Consider the following 18,101-nt stretch of genomic DNA (forward strand, 5'->3'; position numbering starts at 1 on the left):
TTCAGTCCGTTTATCAACTTGAGACAGATGATACATTGTGTCTTGAATTGAGATCAAAGGTCGATTGACTCGTATCCAATTACTGTCGAAAGATTGGGGCAGATCGACCACATCCAACAATCGAATAAAATCAACGGAGCCTCTGACGAGAGCTGACGGTATAATGCAGCTCTGACTATCTCTGGCAGAGCCGTAGATGGTTGTCCAAACATATTGGCGGGAGATAAACTCTTTCGCTGTCTGATGCATGAACTGGACCTCGGGACCAGCCTCCAAGAGTCCCGCACACCGGCTTCTCAGTCTCCGGGCCTTAGATTCGCAATGTGTCTCGAACTCCTTGAGAGACATGCGAGTATGATGTTGGTGTGCTCCTACGGACGCTGAAGTATTTTCCCTGGGGCCACAAAGGAATTCTGCAGCCTTAAAAAGATGTGCTATATGAAGGGGATTTTTGGCGTTCAATACAATCTCGAATATCTTTGATGATTCAGCCTTATGATTGTCCAAAATGTGTTTAATCATAAGCATGTAAAGTCCATTTTTCCCCCCTAGTCGATCTGGGACAGCATTCAAGGTTGCCCATAGCTCATCGGGTGTGTCTCCATTGATGCATCCATCTATCAGCATGTCAATCACAAGTTTGACCCAGAGGAAAACACCGGCAGCCCTCGTAGTAATAGCTTTCGCGAACGACTCCATGTCAGCAAGATCAGGTGCTTCCTTGGATAGGCGGCCTTGGCAAAACATATGAATATCGCTCCTGGTGTGATTGTGCACTTTGATTCTCGGCAGACCTCGAAACTGATTTTCGAATACAGGGACTTCTCTGCTTGAGAAACAAGTTCTCACGAGCTTGTTTGACCTGAGTTTTTTTACAAACCTGGCGATTTCATAGTGACCACCGACAATCCATCGGCTCGTTCCCCATGCTGCATCATTGTTCTCGCCATCGTAAATGAGGTCGAAGTCTTCTTCTGTGTAGGAGTCTATTCTGTCGATGATACGATATTCATCAAGGCCATCCAGGAATAAGAACAGTTTCGTATGTCGTCGTTCCAGGATGTGAAGAACCTGGCTGAACTCCCATTGTAGGCTTTCCCAGTCCAGGTCTATAAACGTGCGACTAGGAAAGGTTTCTGCGATCAAAGTTTTATCTGCTGACAAAATCTGATAGAGAAGGCTTCTAAGCATTCCTTCCCGCGATTTCTGCAAATTCCCCCCACGCTCATATATGAAGAACGTAGCAATTATGTACGATGAGTTTGAGCTCTCGGGGATGTTTCGGATAAGGTGACTCTGAGTTTTGTACAGGTATTTCATCAAGGTCGATTTTCCTGATGCTGCTTTTCCACTTATCCACAGGAGCGGTTCTTCAGAATGCAGCCAGTCGATGAAATTGGGTTCCTTGCCTGTATTGCCCGGCTTCTTATCTGATGTTATCCATTCAAATGTTTTCTCGTACGCAGGATTGATTCCAAGCTCGCGGGTCTCAAGCCTCTGGAAATGCAGTTTATTTAGGATAGCTACTCAAAGTATGTTAGCAAATGCAAGGCTGTGACAATCTTATCGGTATTGCAAGAGGCCGACATGGTTAAGTCACCTTTGTTAGTGGTTGAATCTGCAGAACACGGTATTAGCCGAAGACTAGAAAGATAGGACTGCATAGACGACAGGCTTTGCCAGGTGTTTCACTACCATGAGATCTAGTAATGGAATGGGTGGTAAGGAGCGTATGGCGAAGAGCCATTACCTTGAGTTGATGTCTTCGTTTTTCCAGTCAGCTCAACAAGATGACCAACTATTCTGATATATCGCGAATCTCCTCGGTGAGTGAATCTAACCATGTCCATGTGATTAGCATTGACTGAGCTACGTTGAACATTGAATCCGTCATAGCATGCTGATGATTCGGGAACAATCTAATAAATATAAGGCAAGCAGCTGTTAGACTTCCTACGCCACATCATCTTTGAAAGAGCAGAAAACCTACAATACCAATGGCCGTAGGAAGCACCTCTCTGACACAAACGACATGCATTCCCTGAGAAATCGTGACGAATTGGTCTCTTTGATTTTCAAGGATGTGAGAGTCGGTCTTCAGGGTTTGGAGAAGTTGCTTATTTGGTTGACGCAAGCAGTATTTGGAAATTCCCGCGACAATCTCTCCTAGACTTGCCTTGGCAGAACCCCTGTGTGGTGTACCAAAGAAGATGATGCCTCGTGTCTTTACGTATATTTCTGCAATGTCCAGGTGTCGGCTATGATTCTTATATGCCGCAGCTTTAACCAGTGCCTCTTTCACAACTAGGCCTCCAAGACTGTGGGCTGCAAACACGATCGGTCGTGTCTAGATGAACAACATTAGTACGATTCTCACCATAGGCTGGAGGAAAGCCGTGAAGACCATACAACGCCACGACGAATGGATGAGAGGTCAATCAAAATGCTTTCGGCGTGTCCATAAATACTCTCCACACTAGAATATGCCAATACTTTCGCAACGCTGGAGTCATAGCCCCATGATATAACCCTCGAATCTTGAATATCGTGTTTGAGTAGGTCACGCGGCCAGCAGATGCTACCGCTCGACCACGTTTTCCGAGATGAACCTCGCAAACCATGTACAAACACAATGTCGACTCCGCCACTCGGATCTTCCGTGCCATCGTACAGTACATCTGCACCAAGGGCATCAGTGGACTCGTTTGTTTGAGTGGCATCACTCCCGTCTGAGTCGCTCCGAGCTTGCAACAGGTGACCAATTTTGCGGAGTTTTTTCATGCTAACGCGACACGGCCTTTCCTGACATGTAGTCTGGGGTTTACCAGGTAATGATTGATCAATTGTTGAACGATCAGAATCAGATTTGAAAGTCTGAGGCTCTTTAACAAGCTCCCAGCCTGATCAGCCAGGAGGCTGACGAGCAGAGAAACCCCGCAGCGAATCGCCCACGTGATATGGATGAGTCAAATACTCTATAACGTTCATCTGCATACTTCTATCTCTATAGGCTAGATGAAGCTTGCTTCTCTAATGACAAATTGAAGGTACATAATGTTTTGCAATGTTATATTTTCTTATATCTAGGTGTGCTGTTTAGCTCCCTTTTTTTTAACGAAACCCTGAAGATTGGATTTCTCATTATCCTTGATATGATTCTGGCTCTTGTGATAGGTGTATCTGTCCGACCTGGACACTTGCAGTGTTATTATCATCCACAAATGATATCTGACGTCCTAGCTGTGAAGTCAGTCTCTGTGCAAAGCGAAAACCTTTTCTTGTTGTAATCTGGTCCTTTATTCTTTCACAGATGTCCATGTCTGGTTTCGATTGATAGAATTGCAAGGTTGCGGCGGTAAGCGGAAAGATAGTTCTACTGAACCAAAAGTGGCCCATGTTACTCTGAAGGATAATGCCAATGGTTCTCAAAACCTTGCGGCCAATGTGACTGCGGTCTATATCACGGTAGTCATCCTCAAGTGTTTCGACTAAGCCTTTGAGGGTTTCCAAAATCGAACTTGACGAGTACCAAGTGTGTTGATGCGCGAGCTCGGATAGTCTTTTATTGGTAAACGCAAGAATGACAGAAAATGACCACCACGTCATGACGAGACTTTCAAGCTTGAAATCCATCTCGACTTGTTGAAAAGCTTTACCGAGAGACTCGGAAACTTCAATAGGGTATGTATCAGATAGGATTGTAGAGTTAATAAAGTAGTCGCCTTTGAACTTTTCCAGGGCATTTAACAACTCTAAGCTCGAATTTATCGTGTCTAGAAGTAGATTGACTTTAGATGTGCTGGTCCTGGTGGCAGCCAGCTGTTCCAGCCCATCGGTTTGCTCAAGTAGACAGGCTAATGAGAAACCGAGGTCATAGAGCAGTTGCTCTTTGTCCTTGACAATATTTTTCCAAGGCGCTGTGCGCCATAATGGTCCTGCGAGGTCATAGCTTTTTCGCATGGTGATGCTCTGTATCATCTGTGCTGTGAATGAGTAAAGCACGACTATATCTGGGCTAGTGAGACTAACCAATGGATACCTGAACTCCTCAAACACAGCCCGGGCTAAGGGCGTCCCGTAGCTCCAGGGCCCACGGTACTTCATGAGAGACGCGAGGCCAGAGACGTGATACTGCCAAGAGACGGCTGTATTAGTGGTTGCTTCATAAAGCTAACAACGAGTTAGATAAACTTCCCGCAACAGGGAGAAAGAGGCTGAAGGGAATACCTCGTATAGAGCCATGACACGTGTGGCGGCAAGAGTCTCGTCTTGTCCCACCCGTTGTAGGTCGTATAGGTCTTTCTTAAGAAGTCTCAAAGCCTGGCTATAGATATTCCTTCCTTCATATAAAAGAATGTTGTCGTTATTGATCCTGCCGCGTCGAACTATCGACAGGGCCAACAATGCTTGAGTTAGAGCTTCAGTAGGGAATGATACGGTCATAGCATGATAGAGCCACACCGGCCCTGTGACCAACGTGTTCGAGGATCCATCCATCGGTGAATAGTTGTCCCAAAACCAGCTTAAAAAATTATCTGACCAAACTTTCCCGGCAGAAGGAGCTGAAGGTAGGCGATCGACGGATGTTCTGATCAGGGCGACAGCTCTAGAAGCGGAATCTGACTTTGCTTCCTCAAGCGCCTTCCGCTTCTGTAACCCTTGCAACGTACGGTTGATGAACACAGGAAAGCGATCATAGCCCTCGCACAATCTCCCGGTTTGTATGCAATTTGCGCAATGGGGCCGTTCCTGGCCACACCGGATCTTGCGTCTTCTACACGTCGTGCAGCCCTTTGACTTGCCCGCCACCCCAACCATTCCCCCGGCAATCTCAGATGTCAATACTTAGTGCGTGCTTATTCGAAAAGGTCCGAGCAACTTCAGACATCTTGAGTCTGCCCACCCAGCATCCTAGGTGGGCTGAGCATGAGTCAGTAGCCGGAGCCAGAGCTCTTGAATGTGGCTAACGTAGAGCGGCAAGTCGTAGGAATGAGGTAATCATGTCATGGCCATACGTAAGAACTGATGCGATATCAATCGGGTAAGAAGCCTTGGGTTTGCCTAAAGTGACTGCGTTGCACACCTTGTAGAACAGTGCAAATGCAGCTGGGCAGGGGTGGAGATCTGAGGCTGCATTAAGCTCCATCCCACTCGCAAGTTGTAACCCGAAAAGGGTAAAGCGCGTTGAGCCAGCACTAAGACAAAAGCTGCTGACCCGGATCCTCCAATAATCACGGGCATGGTAGCTGGCCTCAAGTCATTCTCAACATGTCTCCAACCGGAACTTTACACGGTGATAAAGAGATCTAAGGCCCGGTCGTGGGAGGAATTTCATAGTTAGACCCAATAAAGCGTTTCCTTGAAACGCTTTAATACTGTTCAGGGTCGAGACACTACAAATGGCGTGGCTTTCAGGGCGTATGATTGGCCAACTAATGTGTTATTAGCGGGAAGGTTGACCTTTGACTTGACAAATGGTTGACGCAATTATCATAACTCCGGAAGCTCCTTCAGATATATAAGCTCAACACCTCAAACCCGGTCTTTCCAAAGAAATTTTATGATTTCCGTAGCAATCATCATACTAAACCTACGAGCATAGCTGAAGAAATACCCAACCAGTATACAATCATGCCTCTTATTGTTCACCATCTCCAGGTCTCACAGTCAGAGCGTATACCATGGCTTTGCGAAGAGTTAGGAATTGATTACGAACTCATTTTATACAAACGAGCGCCTCTTCTCGCCCCACCTGAATACAAAGCTCTTCACCCCATGGGTGCCGCGCCGGTGATTCAAGATGGAGACCTCACGATGGCGGAGAGCTGCGCGGTTATTGAGTACATCTGCCACAAGTACGCCGACGGCAAACTCTTTCTGCAATGGCCGCACCCTGCCTATGCCGACTTCTTGTACTGGTGGCACTGGGTTGACGGTACTTTCTTTGGCTCTATCGCTCGTGGAGTGCAAGCTCGTTCAGGCGACGTAAACCCGATCTTGGCCAAGCTCAATCGTTTTGAGTCAGGGTTGAACATGCTAGATGAGAGACTGCGCGGTAATGAGTGGCTTGCGGGCAACGAATTCACAGCTGCGGACATTATGCTTGTGTTTGCCCTCACCACTTTCAGATATTTCTACCTGTATAGTCTTGGGGACTATCCTAATGTGGTAAAATATCTACAGCGCATTGGTGCCAGAGAAGCCTATCAGAAGGCGATGGCGAAGAGCGATCCCGGGATGGAACTTTTGCTTGGACATGAACCCCCAAAAGAGAGTTTAATGTAGCAAAATGTATGCTGAGAATCAGATGACAGCCGAAATGTCACGAACATGGAGCTTGGAAGCTATTGAGCTAAAGACTATTGCCAAGGAGTGAAGGGCAGCTTTTCGCAGAATATTCGCCACTCTCATGTAGACGACTCAGGACATTGTTCATATACTAGAATGAAAACAAGAATCTTATTACGTTATATTGTATCTCGCTCTTGTCAATGGTTCAATTGATTAAGTGCTCAGATACATCAATTAAGTATATATCCGGTCTAAACTTGTCGAGTTCTGTATAGCTTTATTTAGGCGGCCCACTGAACGATGGCATCTAAGCCACACAAAGCCTGCAGTGTGAAAATAACTATCGTAATTTTGTATCTTTCGGTCAATTATATTAATAATAATAATACAAGAGCACGGGATGTGAGCTTTTTGATCAACGCCTTCCACAGCTGCCAGTTTCAACAGTCCCAACCCTGCGCGTTTTTATGCATGAACCTCGTCCATAAGATAATCGTCTCCCGAGGTCGATGATGTAACCCTTTTCCGTGTTGTCATCGGCACCAAGTCGTGAACGTAGTAGACCAAGAATACGGCCATGACGATTGCCATGAGAACGGCGTCGAAGATATATAAGAAGTACTCGTGCGCAATGATGAACCCGGAGTTGCCCTGGAGGTACTCGACAACCCTGAAGATGCTCCGCACCAGAATTATGAGGCTTACGGAGTACAGAACGGTCAGGTGCCTCCTCCACGGGATGGTGATCTGCGTGGTGGTTTCCGGGGGCTGTCGCAGGACACGCCTGTGGAAAATGAAAGACGCTACGATAAAGAAGCCAAAGAAGGCAATCTGCATAAACAGGCCGACTATGATGACCTTTTCTCCAATATCGTATAGATCCAGGGTTCCACCAGCCTGGATACCACCGCCGCCAGCCTGCAAGGTGAAGGAGGCGACGTCACCAGCCACAAATGTCTTGGTGAGGAATCGCACGGGAATGAGAGAGAGATGCTCGGCATGGAGGCTGACTATGAGTCGACCGAGGATCATGTAGATGGAGGCGGCGTAAAGCGCTGGGGCGACAAGGATGAGAATGGCCTGTATGACGAAACCGCCGATCGCTCTATCATCGTAGTGGGACCAAATGCGGCCACAGTAGCCGATAACTTGAACTATGGGCAGAGAAGTGTTGGCATTAAAGAGTAGGTCTTTCGGTACAGACACGATGCATAATTCAAGAGAGGGGTTTTACTTACAAAGTCCGCCAATGGTGAAGGCTGTGAAGTACAAGGCGCGTGTTCTGTACAGTTTCCAGACATGTAGTAGGGTCAAGATGGCGAAGACGACGACGAAGATGATGGCAGCAGTCAGAGAGGGAGTATAGCGATATAAACTGAAGTCAAACGTTGGAGTTGCATTCGGAGAAGTAGTCGAGTTCGAGGAAGCGGTGCTGTTGTCCATTGTGCCAGTGCAATCTTGGATTGGCAATGAGACGATTGATGTGTTGCGCGTTGCGCGATATCTCCTATATCTTGAAGTTGAGAAAAGAATGCAAAATATATATCCCAGATGTTTCTACAGTCTCTGTAGATGTTGAAAGTCTGCCGTCTACACGACTGCCGCGGTGCGAACGGGAGCAAAAGATCCGCCTCTGACTCCAGGAAGAGATGAGTAGTCGATGAGGACGGCTGGGTGTGGCACGAGAAGCTCTATTAGTCGGTAACTTGAGTCAACTTATACTGAGACACCATGATGGTTGGGGAATCAGCATGGATATCAAAGAATAAGACACAGAACCTTGCTCAGCTCGACATCTGCAGAGAGGATGTTAGATGTGAACAAGGTGTGGATCTCAAGCAAATAGGGTCATGATGTGCATTCATTAAAGCATCAAAAGCTTTGTTTTATTACTATGGCCTTATTGAAATTCGCTAAAGTCATGATTTTCTTCCATGTTGTGGGCTTGCGACAGTCTTGACGGACTAACAATGAATTATATGCCCGGTCCAGAAGTACGAGTAAGGTCCCTGCTACTAAACGAAGGTTACGGCGGATGCTCGTATCTATACGAGGTCGCCGGCATCTAAGCGCAATGGTGGTAGGCTGGCCCGAGGTGGGCCAGTGAACTAATCACCTTTCGACTAGTGCAGCGAATATGAGTACCTAACTAGGTACCTAGGTAGGTAGGCGGGTAGGCATGCCTTACTTAACGTACCTAATAAGGAAGCCTCATAGTGCGCGCGGTGGTTGGGTGCTCCAACGTCCATGACATCTTATTACCTACATCGTGGCGTGGTACAAGATCCCGCACATACCCAAACCTTGCCTTGCTTGAGGTAAGGTAGGTAGAGTTTGTTGCATGGTTCCTATGCATGAATCACTCCTTGACTCGACACCGAGGCAAGTCACTTACCACCTGGGCACTAGTGGTAGGTACTGTATCTACATAGGTCAGATAAGATTTGGAAAGACCTGCGGCTCGTAGCCTCCTCGTTTATTGATCGTATTCTACCAACGAGCAAGCTGCCGCCATCCGTCCTCGCTTTTCTTCTCATGGAGAAGCTGCCATGATGCCCAGTCCCACTGCCTCTGCCTCCTCCGAGGCATTGACACCACATGACGCCGCAGTGAAGTCCAGACGGAAGCCGCATTGCAAGTCTCGGAACGGGTGTCAGAGATGTAAAGACCGGCGTGTCAAGGTGAGTGCAAGGCTGGTTGACCTCTGTTGCCGAGTCAAGGCATGGCGAGCGAGCTGACCTGCGGACCCGGTGTCCCTCTGAGAAAAGTGCGATGAGATCAAACCTGTCTGCTCCCGATGCCAGCGGCTCCATGCGACGTGTCTCTACCGCAATGTAAATACAAGCTCTGGTGGTGCCAGCAGCATCCCGGCGCCCGCCTACATCCTCGGCCTCGGCGTCGGAACCGATTTCTCAAAGGCTGTGCCACCCAGTGGCGACTCATTCAGCTTAGGAGATTTGGCTCTTATGCATCATTGGTCAGTCTCGGCCAGTAAAAGCCTGTCCACTGCCCCCTGGATCTGCCGGCTGTGGCAGACCGTTGTGCCTGGCATTGCCTTCCACCATGACTATCTGATGCACAGCATCCTCGCCCTCGCCGCCCTACACGTTGCACACTGCAATCCCTCTTCGAACTGTTCAGAGCCCTTGCTAGTCGACGCCGCCAGACACTACACCAAGGCTATCAGCAGCTTCAGGGAGGCAATTGTCAGCCTTGACAAAACTAACTGTGATGCTGTCTTTACCACTGCCATCATCCATATATTTTACGTCTTTGCTATGTCCAGCCGGGAATCGCACAATAACTTTGACGCTCTTGATGCAGAATGGATCAACATGGTCCGCGGGTGTGGCGCGGTTCTGATGCCTACCTACAACGAGGTCTCTCGGGGGCCCCTTAGCGGGCTCCTAGATATCGGCGACTGGACTGCGATCAGTCCTGACGATAACCCTAGCAAAGACGATGCCAGGCTCACGGCGCTGAGCGACGTCTGGGACGCAGAAAAAGATCCTAATGACAAGATCTACGCCAAAACACTCATGTGCTTGCGCCTGGCGCTGAAATGGATGGATGACGCTTCGCTGTCTGACTCTAAGGTGTACTGGGCTGGGCCCTTCATATGGCTCCACATCATCCCAGAGGAGTACCTCCAGCTCGTGTGGCAACGGCAGCCCCCTGCGCTTGTCCTCTTTGCATGCTTTGGTGCCCTGGTGCATCGGCTGGACGGTTTCTGGTGGGCGGAGGGTTGGGGAAAACGCATTGTCGGTACGGTTGATGGCTGCGTTGGGCCATATTGGAGACCACGGATACAGTGGCCTCTCGATGTGGTAGCATGATGACGATCATTTCGTCACGCTCGCCTGCGCATCGTTTGACATCAATGTGATACACAAAGAATGTTTGCGAGCAAACAAGAGATGAAAACCGCCGATGAGGCAGGGTCTTCCTGAGCTGAGCTTCACATAGGATCCCGGACACACGATATGACAACGTATTTCAATATCTCACTTCTCATTCTATGATTCGAGTCTGGTATACTTTGCTGAAAGAATACAGTATAGTGAGTGATTTCCAGTAATTAACCTTCATATCCTCGAATAGAAATATATCTACAGCTATGACTACACACATACATGTCTGTGTGTGTGCGGTTGAGTGTCAAGGTATAGAAATATTTAGTCAATGGATCGTCCCACGGATTGAAAAAGTCCCGCCTCCTCCTCCCTACGTTTTGCTCTCAGCCACTTGAGGCGCTTCTTGTCTCGATCAACACCTCTCTTACGTCCACACTCGCGTGGACGGTGAGTTGCTATCACAGGAGCATATCAAATAGATGACTTGATATCTCCAAATCTTCTTGTCTCTTCTTTCAATGCTTCATAATTTTGGTTGCTCTTGCAAACCATACACAGCCACTTGGAGAAAGATGCAGCCCAAATATGGCATTCCTCGTCACCATAGCTCAGTATCTCGATCGCCTCGTTTGTATAATTGTACCAGACATTAAACTACTCGGGGTTCTTGTGCTCATAGAAGTGAATTCCGAACGATTTAGGGGCGAAGGCGAAGGCGCGCGTGTGTAAACCGAGTTGCAAAATATGCCTCTGGTGCTAATTCTTGTGACACCAAAACAGTGTACGTGCTCGCAGTTCGGTAGCAAGTTTTCTTACTAATGGAGACTCAGCTTTGATATCGCTTACAGACATTGCAATTGTGTAATCGAACAGCCAGGAGATATCCTCTTCGCTGTGAGAGCCAAATGTCTTTTGCGCTTGAGACCAGAGGTAGTTATATGGTGCCTTTACAGATGCTCTAGGAAATGACGCCTTCTTCTTCCAATTCAGTCCATATGTGACATCAAACTCAGTATGATGGGATGATTGTCACCGATAGCCCCTTTGAAACAGGTGATAGTTTGAGAATAGACCAACCCTAGAGTCGCTTTAAACTCTTCAGGTGAATCTCCAAACTTCTCATCTAGCCAGTATCTCTGTCTCACCCAGGATTGATCTTCGAATTGTGGTCCGAATGTCACCTAGTGGAATCAGCCAAGGCGAAGTAAATCTCCTTCATAAAATTTGTCGCACTGTTAGGCTCCATTTTCTCCATAGCAAGGAAGCACTGTAATATTTATATTAAAGTAACTGGTCTCTGTATTGATTTAATCGTTCCGTGGTCATTTGTCCTTTAATTTGAGTCTGTCTGTCTGTTTCGAACGTACATTTTGGAATCTGCCGTACCACGGGACAACGGTGCGGTGCAGTCAGCGATCTCCACTGATCGACCTTCGTATCCTGAATTGGAAGTGCATCTGTACCTGTGACTGCGCGTGTATGACGAGCCCAAAGCTTCGACAAGCTTTTGACTTCATTGTGGCCGAGAAGTCACTAACGGAAAACCTATAAAGGTCGTTCTGAAGGATTGAGCCGATAGCCTTGCTGCCATCAAAATAACTATTATTTTATCAGCCCTTAGCCTCAGCTTGCCCAATATCATATATTGTTCCAGTTACACAAGATGCGACTCGCTGTCATCATCGCCGCCGTTGTCGGCCTTGCCCTTGGAGCTCGCGCAACTGCCGCCCGCCGGCAGACATCCGATCCCCACATCGCCGACTTTCGAACATTCGGCGAGACAGGTTGCTTCAGGGATAATCAAGGCATATGGACTTTCACGCAGTCTGATCTGACTGGTTGCAAGACATTTCCCGATGACCTTCTGGTGAAATCTCTGTTTGCTGCTGACTACAACGATGGCTGTGGAGGTGAGTCGAGAAACCCAAGCCAAGAAAGAAGGGTAACTAATGCATACTTTCAGTATTTGTCTACACTGATACTGCTTGCTCTGTGGGTGACCAGTCTTTGGGAGTTGGTGGCTGTCTCAATGACTATTCCACTGGTCTCAAGTCTTACATCGTCAAGTGCGAGTAGTTCGAAGTAGTTACTCGGGGTAGTTGTGAACAATATGATTAGGGCATTAGAATCACTTGAGCTTGCATGTTGTGGCGTAAATGATACGACTTTGAAAATAGACTACGTAGCTAGAATCTTACAATACTCTACAATAGATAAGAGGCTGACGCATAAGGCACGAGACGATGACAAATAATCTAGGAAATGTGATCGGTGCCATAAATAGCTGCTACGCCGCCCCGCTTGTAAAGTCAAACAGTTCCAAAGTCTCCATCTCAAAGAGAAAGATGAATGTATGAACGAAGTAATAGGAGTATCCAATCAGAATGATCGTAGCAACCAATGTAGCAATTAATCCTTTCACGATAGTCATTTTGACTCCAATGCACATATAACGAATCCGTAGAAGGAGGATATCCGTGGAGCTGGTGCCAATAATGAACAATAGAGGCGCTGCGACGAGGTAGACGAAGCTGCCCGCCACAAAGCCAGGCCCACCTTGTTCTCCGGCTTCGGAAATTGTCGAAACAAAATCGAGAACCATTATAAAAGCTAAGGTGTAAAAGAGCTCCAGGATGAGAAATGCTGTAACCCTGACAGAGCCCTGGGTACGCAGCGGCATTTGAATCGAAGTTGTGGTTACTACGTCAGGGGCGTCAAGATCTTGCAGGCCAGGATGCACCAAACTCAACGGTGGACCCGACTCCAGTATCCCTTGTTGTTGAAGCAAGTCAGAAGTTTGATGCATATGACTGCTACCGGGGGGCCTTGCACAATCTTCATGTCGGCCGTCTTGCAGCATAGAATTTGCGTTACTAAGGAGTACAAAGTGCAGCCGAGAAATGTTCCTGGGTCAAACATACCCGGAAGTATTTCCCACATCCCGAGCAAAGGTAGTAGGAGAAGAAATAGGGGCAGATATTGCCCGTACGACAGCTCGTTGTCAGCCACCACTTTTTGAAAATACCACTTGTACTGTACAGTTATATACAAGCCCCATAGTACAGACACAACGAACCAGAGAATCTTGAATGAACGGGTGTCAGCGAATTCGAGGCCACTCAGTGAAGAGAAAACGGATAGTACAATACTTACGTGGCATAGAAAGGATTCAACAAAACGCAAAACAAACAGGATATATGTCAAACCAATATACTTCACGGCAAGTCCAGTTTCTCTTTTCCTCGGACTCTCTGCCTGGCCCTGAAAGAGGCGTACCTGATAGCGGGCGACTTTCACACTGCAATTTGCTCTATATCGTGAGACATCACCTATAAGTTTGTCAGATTTTGCCTTGAGCCACAAAAGTCTTGAACCGGCCGACTCTCCTCCTTCCGTATGGACTGTCAGTGAGTGATCCAGGACACTCCATATAAGGCCACCTCCTCGACGTAGATAGGTAACTGTGATAAGGCAGAGAGACCAGACAAACGGGAGGTGAGATGCAATACGGTGCCAAGTGGCCGACTTAACCGGCCTTGGGTCCAAAAACTCCGGTTCATAAGACCCGTCGTCAAATTGCCAGCTAAAATAGCAGACGGCCGGGTTGGCGGGTATGATTAACCACTCGGAGTGGCCGGTGGGCACCATACAAGCGAGCAGCAGCCCAAAAACGGTTGTCATTAGTCCAAGTCGCAACCAAGAGAGAGATGGTTTGTGTCGAAAATACGTCCCGAGAATGGGCAATGTGGCAACGTGTGTGACAGAAGCAAACCAAGTCAACTCAACCAGGATTTGCCAGTGATATGATGAGACGTTGCAGCCGAGTGTGAAACCTCCGAGTGGAATTGCGAAGCCGTTAAAGAGCTGGATATCACTGAAGAGAAGTATCGACTAAATTGTCCGTCATTAGATAGTCTTTACACTTGCGAACATATTGCCAGACCTTTTGGCTGCTGCCCGCATCTAGAGACCACGGTGGAAGTCTGCTACGAACCCATTCCCAAGGTCTCGTCTGTCTCACCCAATTCAAGAACGACCGGTCCAAATGAGTGCATAGCCAGTCATCGTTTAGGTCGAAACAGAAGATGTAATAGTAGCTCAAGAGTATCATAACAAATAGCGCGGGAGCGAGGATCGCACATAGCACCTAGTCGCTAGGCCGTAAGATCACCGGCGACATCAACAAAACATGACGGGCCACCTACCCCAATTCCAGCTATGTCAGGTTTCGGCACAAATTTGCCGTCAGCGGTTACCAAAGACCCTGGGTCGGTAGTAGAGCAATTGCAACGAGCCATCACTTCGACATCCCTAGAGCGCTTGCAAACAAATGGGGCAATATAGCATTGAGAATGATATGTTAGCATGACCATGCACTGTTCACGGGGGCCTGCAAGACAAGTTTATGTGCAGAGGATGCCAGCCTCGTGAACAAGTGTAACCCGTATTGGAGGCTCTGAGCCGCAGCCGATGTTCGATGCCGGTGATTGCTTTTGAAGGCGGCGTGTAACAACGTTTACATATTTGTGAAAGTCTAGCTCCTAATTCAATGGCGGATGGATCTACCGGCAGAATACTGTTACTAGCAATTAAGAGTCTACTAGTGAAACCAAATAAAGAAACCATTTGCAATGACACACGGGAGCGTGCCTAGTTGACGCGTTCAAGAGGCTCACCCAGCCTGCTGCTTTCTGACAGACAATGGCTGCCACCACTTAGTTACTCAACTTGAGCTATCTCTTGTAATGGTTCGTACCAAAGATGCGAATTCAGACAGGCGGTGATCAGCGTAAAGGGATCCAGCCAAAATACGCGAACTCCACGTACAAGCTTGTATTTTCCAGGACTACCGAGTCAATACAACTAAAATGGCGAACGTGGTGTAACCATTGTGGGCCTGTGAAAGTGTGAGGAGCTATCACGACATGACTACTCAACACCCGATCCCTCTGAATTAAAGTGCATAGTTATTGAAATTTGGGGCAGGCGCATCGAATACAGTACTAAAAAGCTTCTTCACGATTGCTTTAGCTCCGGACATCAAAATAACATGGTCCAAAGACATTGTTATTAATTAGTCTATTACGTAGTCTTACTGAAGTCTGGCTTACAGTGTGGGGCCCCAAGATAGGTACTTAACGGTCACAAGAGGAGTAAGAAACACAATCAATCCAACAACAACATTGGGGTCAGTTCAGCCGTGTCGCCTGCCTTCTCGATAATAGAACGCTTCCCTCATATCACACACGAGATGTCTCAGCCGTCTAGCACCACCGCCGCTCGGACTGATCAATATCTGCAGCGAGCATACGCGCTAGCCGGGACTTCGGAAGCACAAAACCTGTATGATGAATGGGCTGGTATATATGACACAGACCTCAACGCAACAGGCTATGCCTCTCCCCAACGCTGCGTGGAGACTGTCGTGAAGAACGTCTCATCAACGCCCTCCGGGAAGCTGAAGATTCTTGATGCTGGCTGCGGCACCGGTCTCGTGGGCGACTGCCTGGCTCAGTCGCCTCTATCTGGGAAATTTGTCCTGGATGGAGTAGATCTTAGCCCCGGCATGTTGGCAGCCGCACGGAAAAAGGATGTGTATCGGGAGTTAGAGACGGCGAATCTAAACGAGAGGATCGAAAAGCCTGATGGAAGTTATGACGTTGTCGTGTGCGTGGGGACTCTGACGAAAGGTCATGTTGGACCAAAAGTGTTGGAAGAATTCGCTAGACTAACTGCCAAAGCTGGGCTGATTGTAGCCACAGTACATGATGAAGTTTGGGAGAGCGGTGGTTACAAAGATGAAGTTGAAAGGTTGCAGAAGGTCGGTGCTGTACAGATCGTGAGTACAGATGAATTTGGGATTCTACAAGAGGCAACTACAGGCGGGAAAATGCTCGTGCTGAAGAAGTAATGATAGATATACAAGTTATAATCTGAAGAGCTTGGTTTGCCTGGTCTAAGTCACCGCTGTCACTCATGAAATTTGATTGATGTGTTGCCTATAGCATTCTAATTTGAGGGCATACTTTGTTGTAGCCCTGTCATGAATTGGCACTCAGTTCACCTTGCATCTGTTGGCGTGATTGTGGCACAAGACGATAACCGCGAGATACTCGAGTCCTTCGAAGGCAAAACCTACTCTGCATCTGGAACACCTCACAAAGCAACAGGAGATCACATACGTTGCAGGTTTGCTTTGAAGAAACTCGGTGCAATCCGCAATTAAGATTTAACGTTATTTGTCGCTATGAGCTACTAAAGATTCGAGCCCGGTGAGATATTACGATTCCGATGGCCTCGGACTCTGGCTTTAGCGCTTGATATAAAGAGACATTGTGCCCCCACTTTGCGTCCTCTCACCATTCCAGCGCAAGTAACCATTTACACCTTCAACTTACAGACCCCAATGCGAGATCATCATGTTCGAACATTTCGCGCTGAGGCACATCCCGCCTCTACTACTCGCCAGTATCTGGACCCTTGGCGGAGCCATGTCTTTCACTCACGGCCCCGAAGCTGCGCTCCTGGCATACGGCTTCTCCCAGAACATCGCCTCCTCAAAAGCAGCATGGCCTCTTATTAAGGTCGAGGGTTCCCGTGTTACCACGATTGGTTTGGCTTTATGGGGCATTTACCTGGGCGGGCATTTGGAAGCAATGGATATCCTCCTCGCCTGCATTGGGTGGATGGCGGTGGTCGATGGCGTGGTCTGCGTAAAGGACGGCGCTCCCGGGTCTGCTAGGATGCGTGCGACATACCAGGGTGTAGTTGCGCTTTGGGGCTTGTTGGGCATGACTTCTGGCAGGTACTTCTAGGTCAGGCACTCCGGGGACCCATCAACATACCATAGGGCTGCAAGATCAAGAAAAGTGAAAGATAAGAAGCAAGTGGTGAACAAGCAAGTCCTTACGGATACCAGGTCAGAAACTTTTAACTAATACTCAAGCAGGAGTGTCACCTACCCCGACCAGGCTGGCTACTCTTCTTTGACAGAGGACAGCCGGGCCCCTTGCAGACTAAGTAAGCCCAGTAAAAAAAGTAATGAGGGGACACAAAAAGAGAAGAACTTAAAAGCCTTTGATCTAGCCCGGGCTTGAACCGGGGACCTTCAGTGGAACAACATCATAGAAGAGGAACTCTTATGACCAATGTTAGACTGACGTGATAAACCAACTACACCACCAGACCGGTAATGAGGGACAAACGGGTTATTTTGGCTTATGCAGAGTTTTCCAGGCGGCGTGGTGGTGTGCGCGGGTATCGAGGGTGGGCGGATGAGTGGGTGGCCGAGTGGGACGTGTTAGTCTTGGCCAGCTTTCAGATTGTAGGCCGCCAGGAGCCAGGGCACACACAAGGGGAGCCAGTCTCGGCCAGGCTAGTCCAGTACATAGTAACCAGGGACCACTGTAGCTCCACTGGCGAGGGGCAGGCTCGGCAGGGAATGAGATGAACGGGTGGCCCTGTAAGCAGCGGGAGGGGGATCCAATTGCTGGCGCCTCTAAAGCCTCATGCGGTATCTTATGACTACTCGAGTACTCCGACAGGAACGGAGATACGCTATGCATTCTAGCGTGGCTTTCGCTGCCCTAAACAGGAATTTCTAGCTGGAGGTCCATATTCGATAGCCGTTCTGGTGAATTAAAGCAGCCCGCTGTGGGATCCCACGGGTTGTGCTCGTGTCTAAGAGCAGCAATGAAAAACATCGTGAGTTTTTGCACAGGTACAGGCCCAGAAGGAGTCGAGCGGTGTGGTTACCAGCCGTTCTAGTCGAATTTTTTTGCCACCTGACACACTACATTTGGCACAGGCACAGACACCGGCACCCCCTCGTGACATGGACGAAAAAAGAATGCTAGAGGTGCCCGCACTTGGCCGTCGTCTCTGACAGCCAAACGCGTGGCGCCCGTCCCGTCGTCTGCTTGTTGGTGGCTTGCCGGCCGTCCTCAGTCACTCACT

General features: G+C 48.3%; 2 protein-coding genes across 2 annotated transcripts; one reads left to right on the forward strand and one right to left on the reverse strand.

Moving 5' to 3' along the window:
• Nucleotides 1-6,756: 6,756 nt before the first annotated feature.
• Nucleotides 6,757-7,734, reverse strand: UCRPA7_7238 (putative rta1 domain-containing protein; the record flags this gene model as incomplete). Its single annotated transcript, XM_007919771.1, has 2 exons — nucleotides 6,757-7,445; nucleotides 7,530-7,734. The coding sequence occupies 2 exons, from the start codon at nucleotides 7,732-7,734 to the stop codon at nucleotides 6,757-6,759; spliced, it is 894 nt and encodes a 297-aa protein (XP_007917962.1).
• A 4,074-nt stretch (nucleotides 7,735-11,808) lies between these two features.
• Nucleotides 11,809-12,221, forward strand: UCRPA7_7239 (putative ec86 protein; the record flags this gene model as incomplete). Its single annotated transcript, XM_007919772.1, has 2 exons — nucleotides 11,809-12,055; nucleotides 12,109-12,221. The coding sequence occupies 2 exons, from the start codon at nucleotides 11,809-11,811 to the stop codon at nucleotides 12,219-12,221; spliced, it is 360 nt and encodes a 119-aa protein (XP_007917963.1).
• Between the last annotated feature and the right edge of the window lie 5,880 nt (nucleotides 12,222-18,101).

The sequence above is a fragment of the Phaeoacremonium minimum genome (assembly GCF_000392275.1).
Source record: "Phaeoacremonium minimum UCRPA7 unplaced genomic scaffold PA7_03_scaffold_504, whole genome shotgun sequence".
Taxonomy (NCBI): Eukaryota; Fungi; Ascomycota; class Sordariomycetes; order Togniniales; family Togniniaceae; genus Phaeoacremonium; species Phaeoacremonium minimum.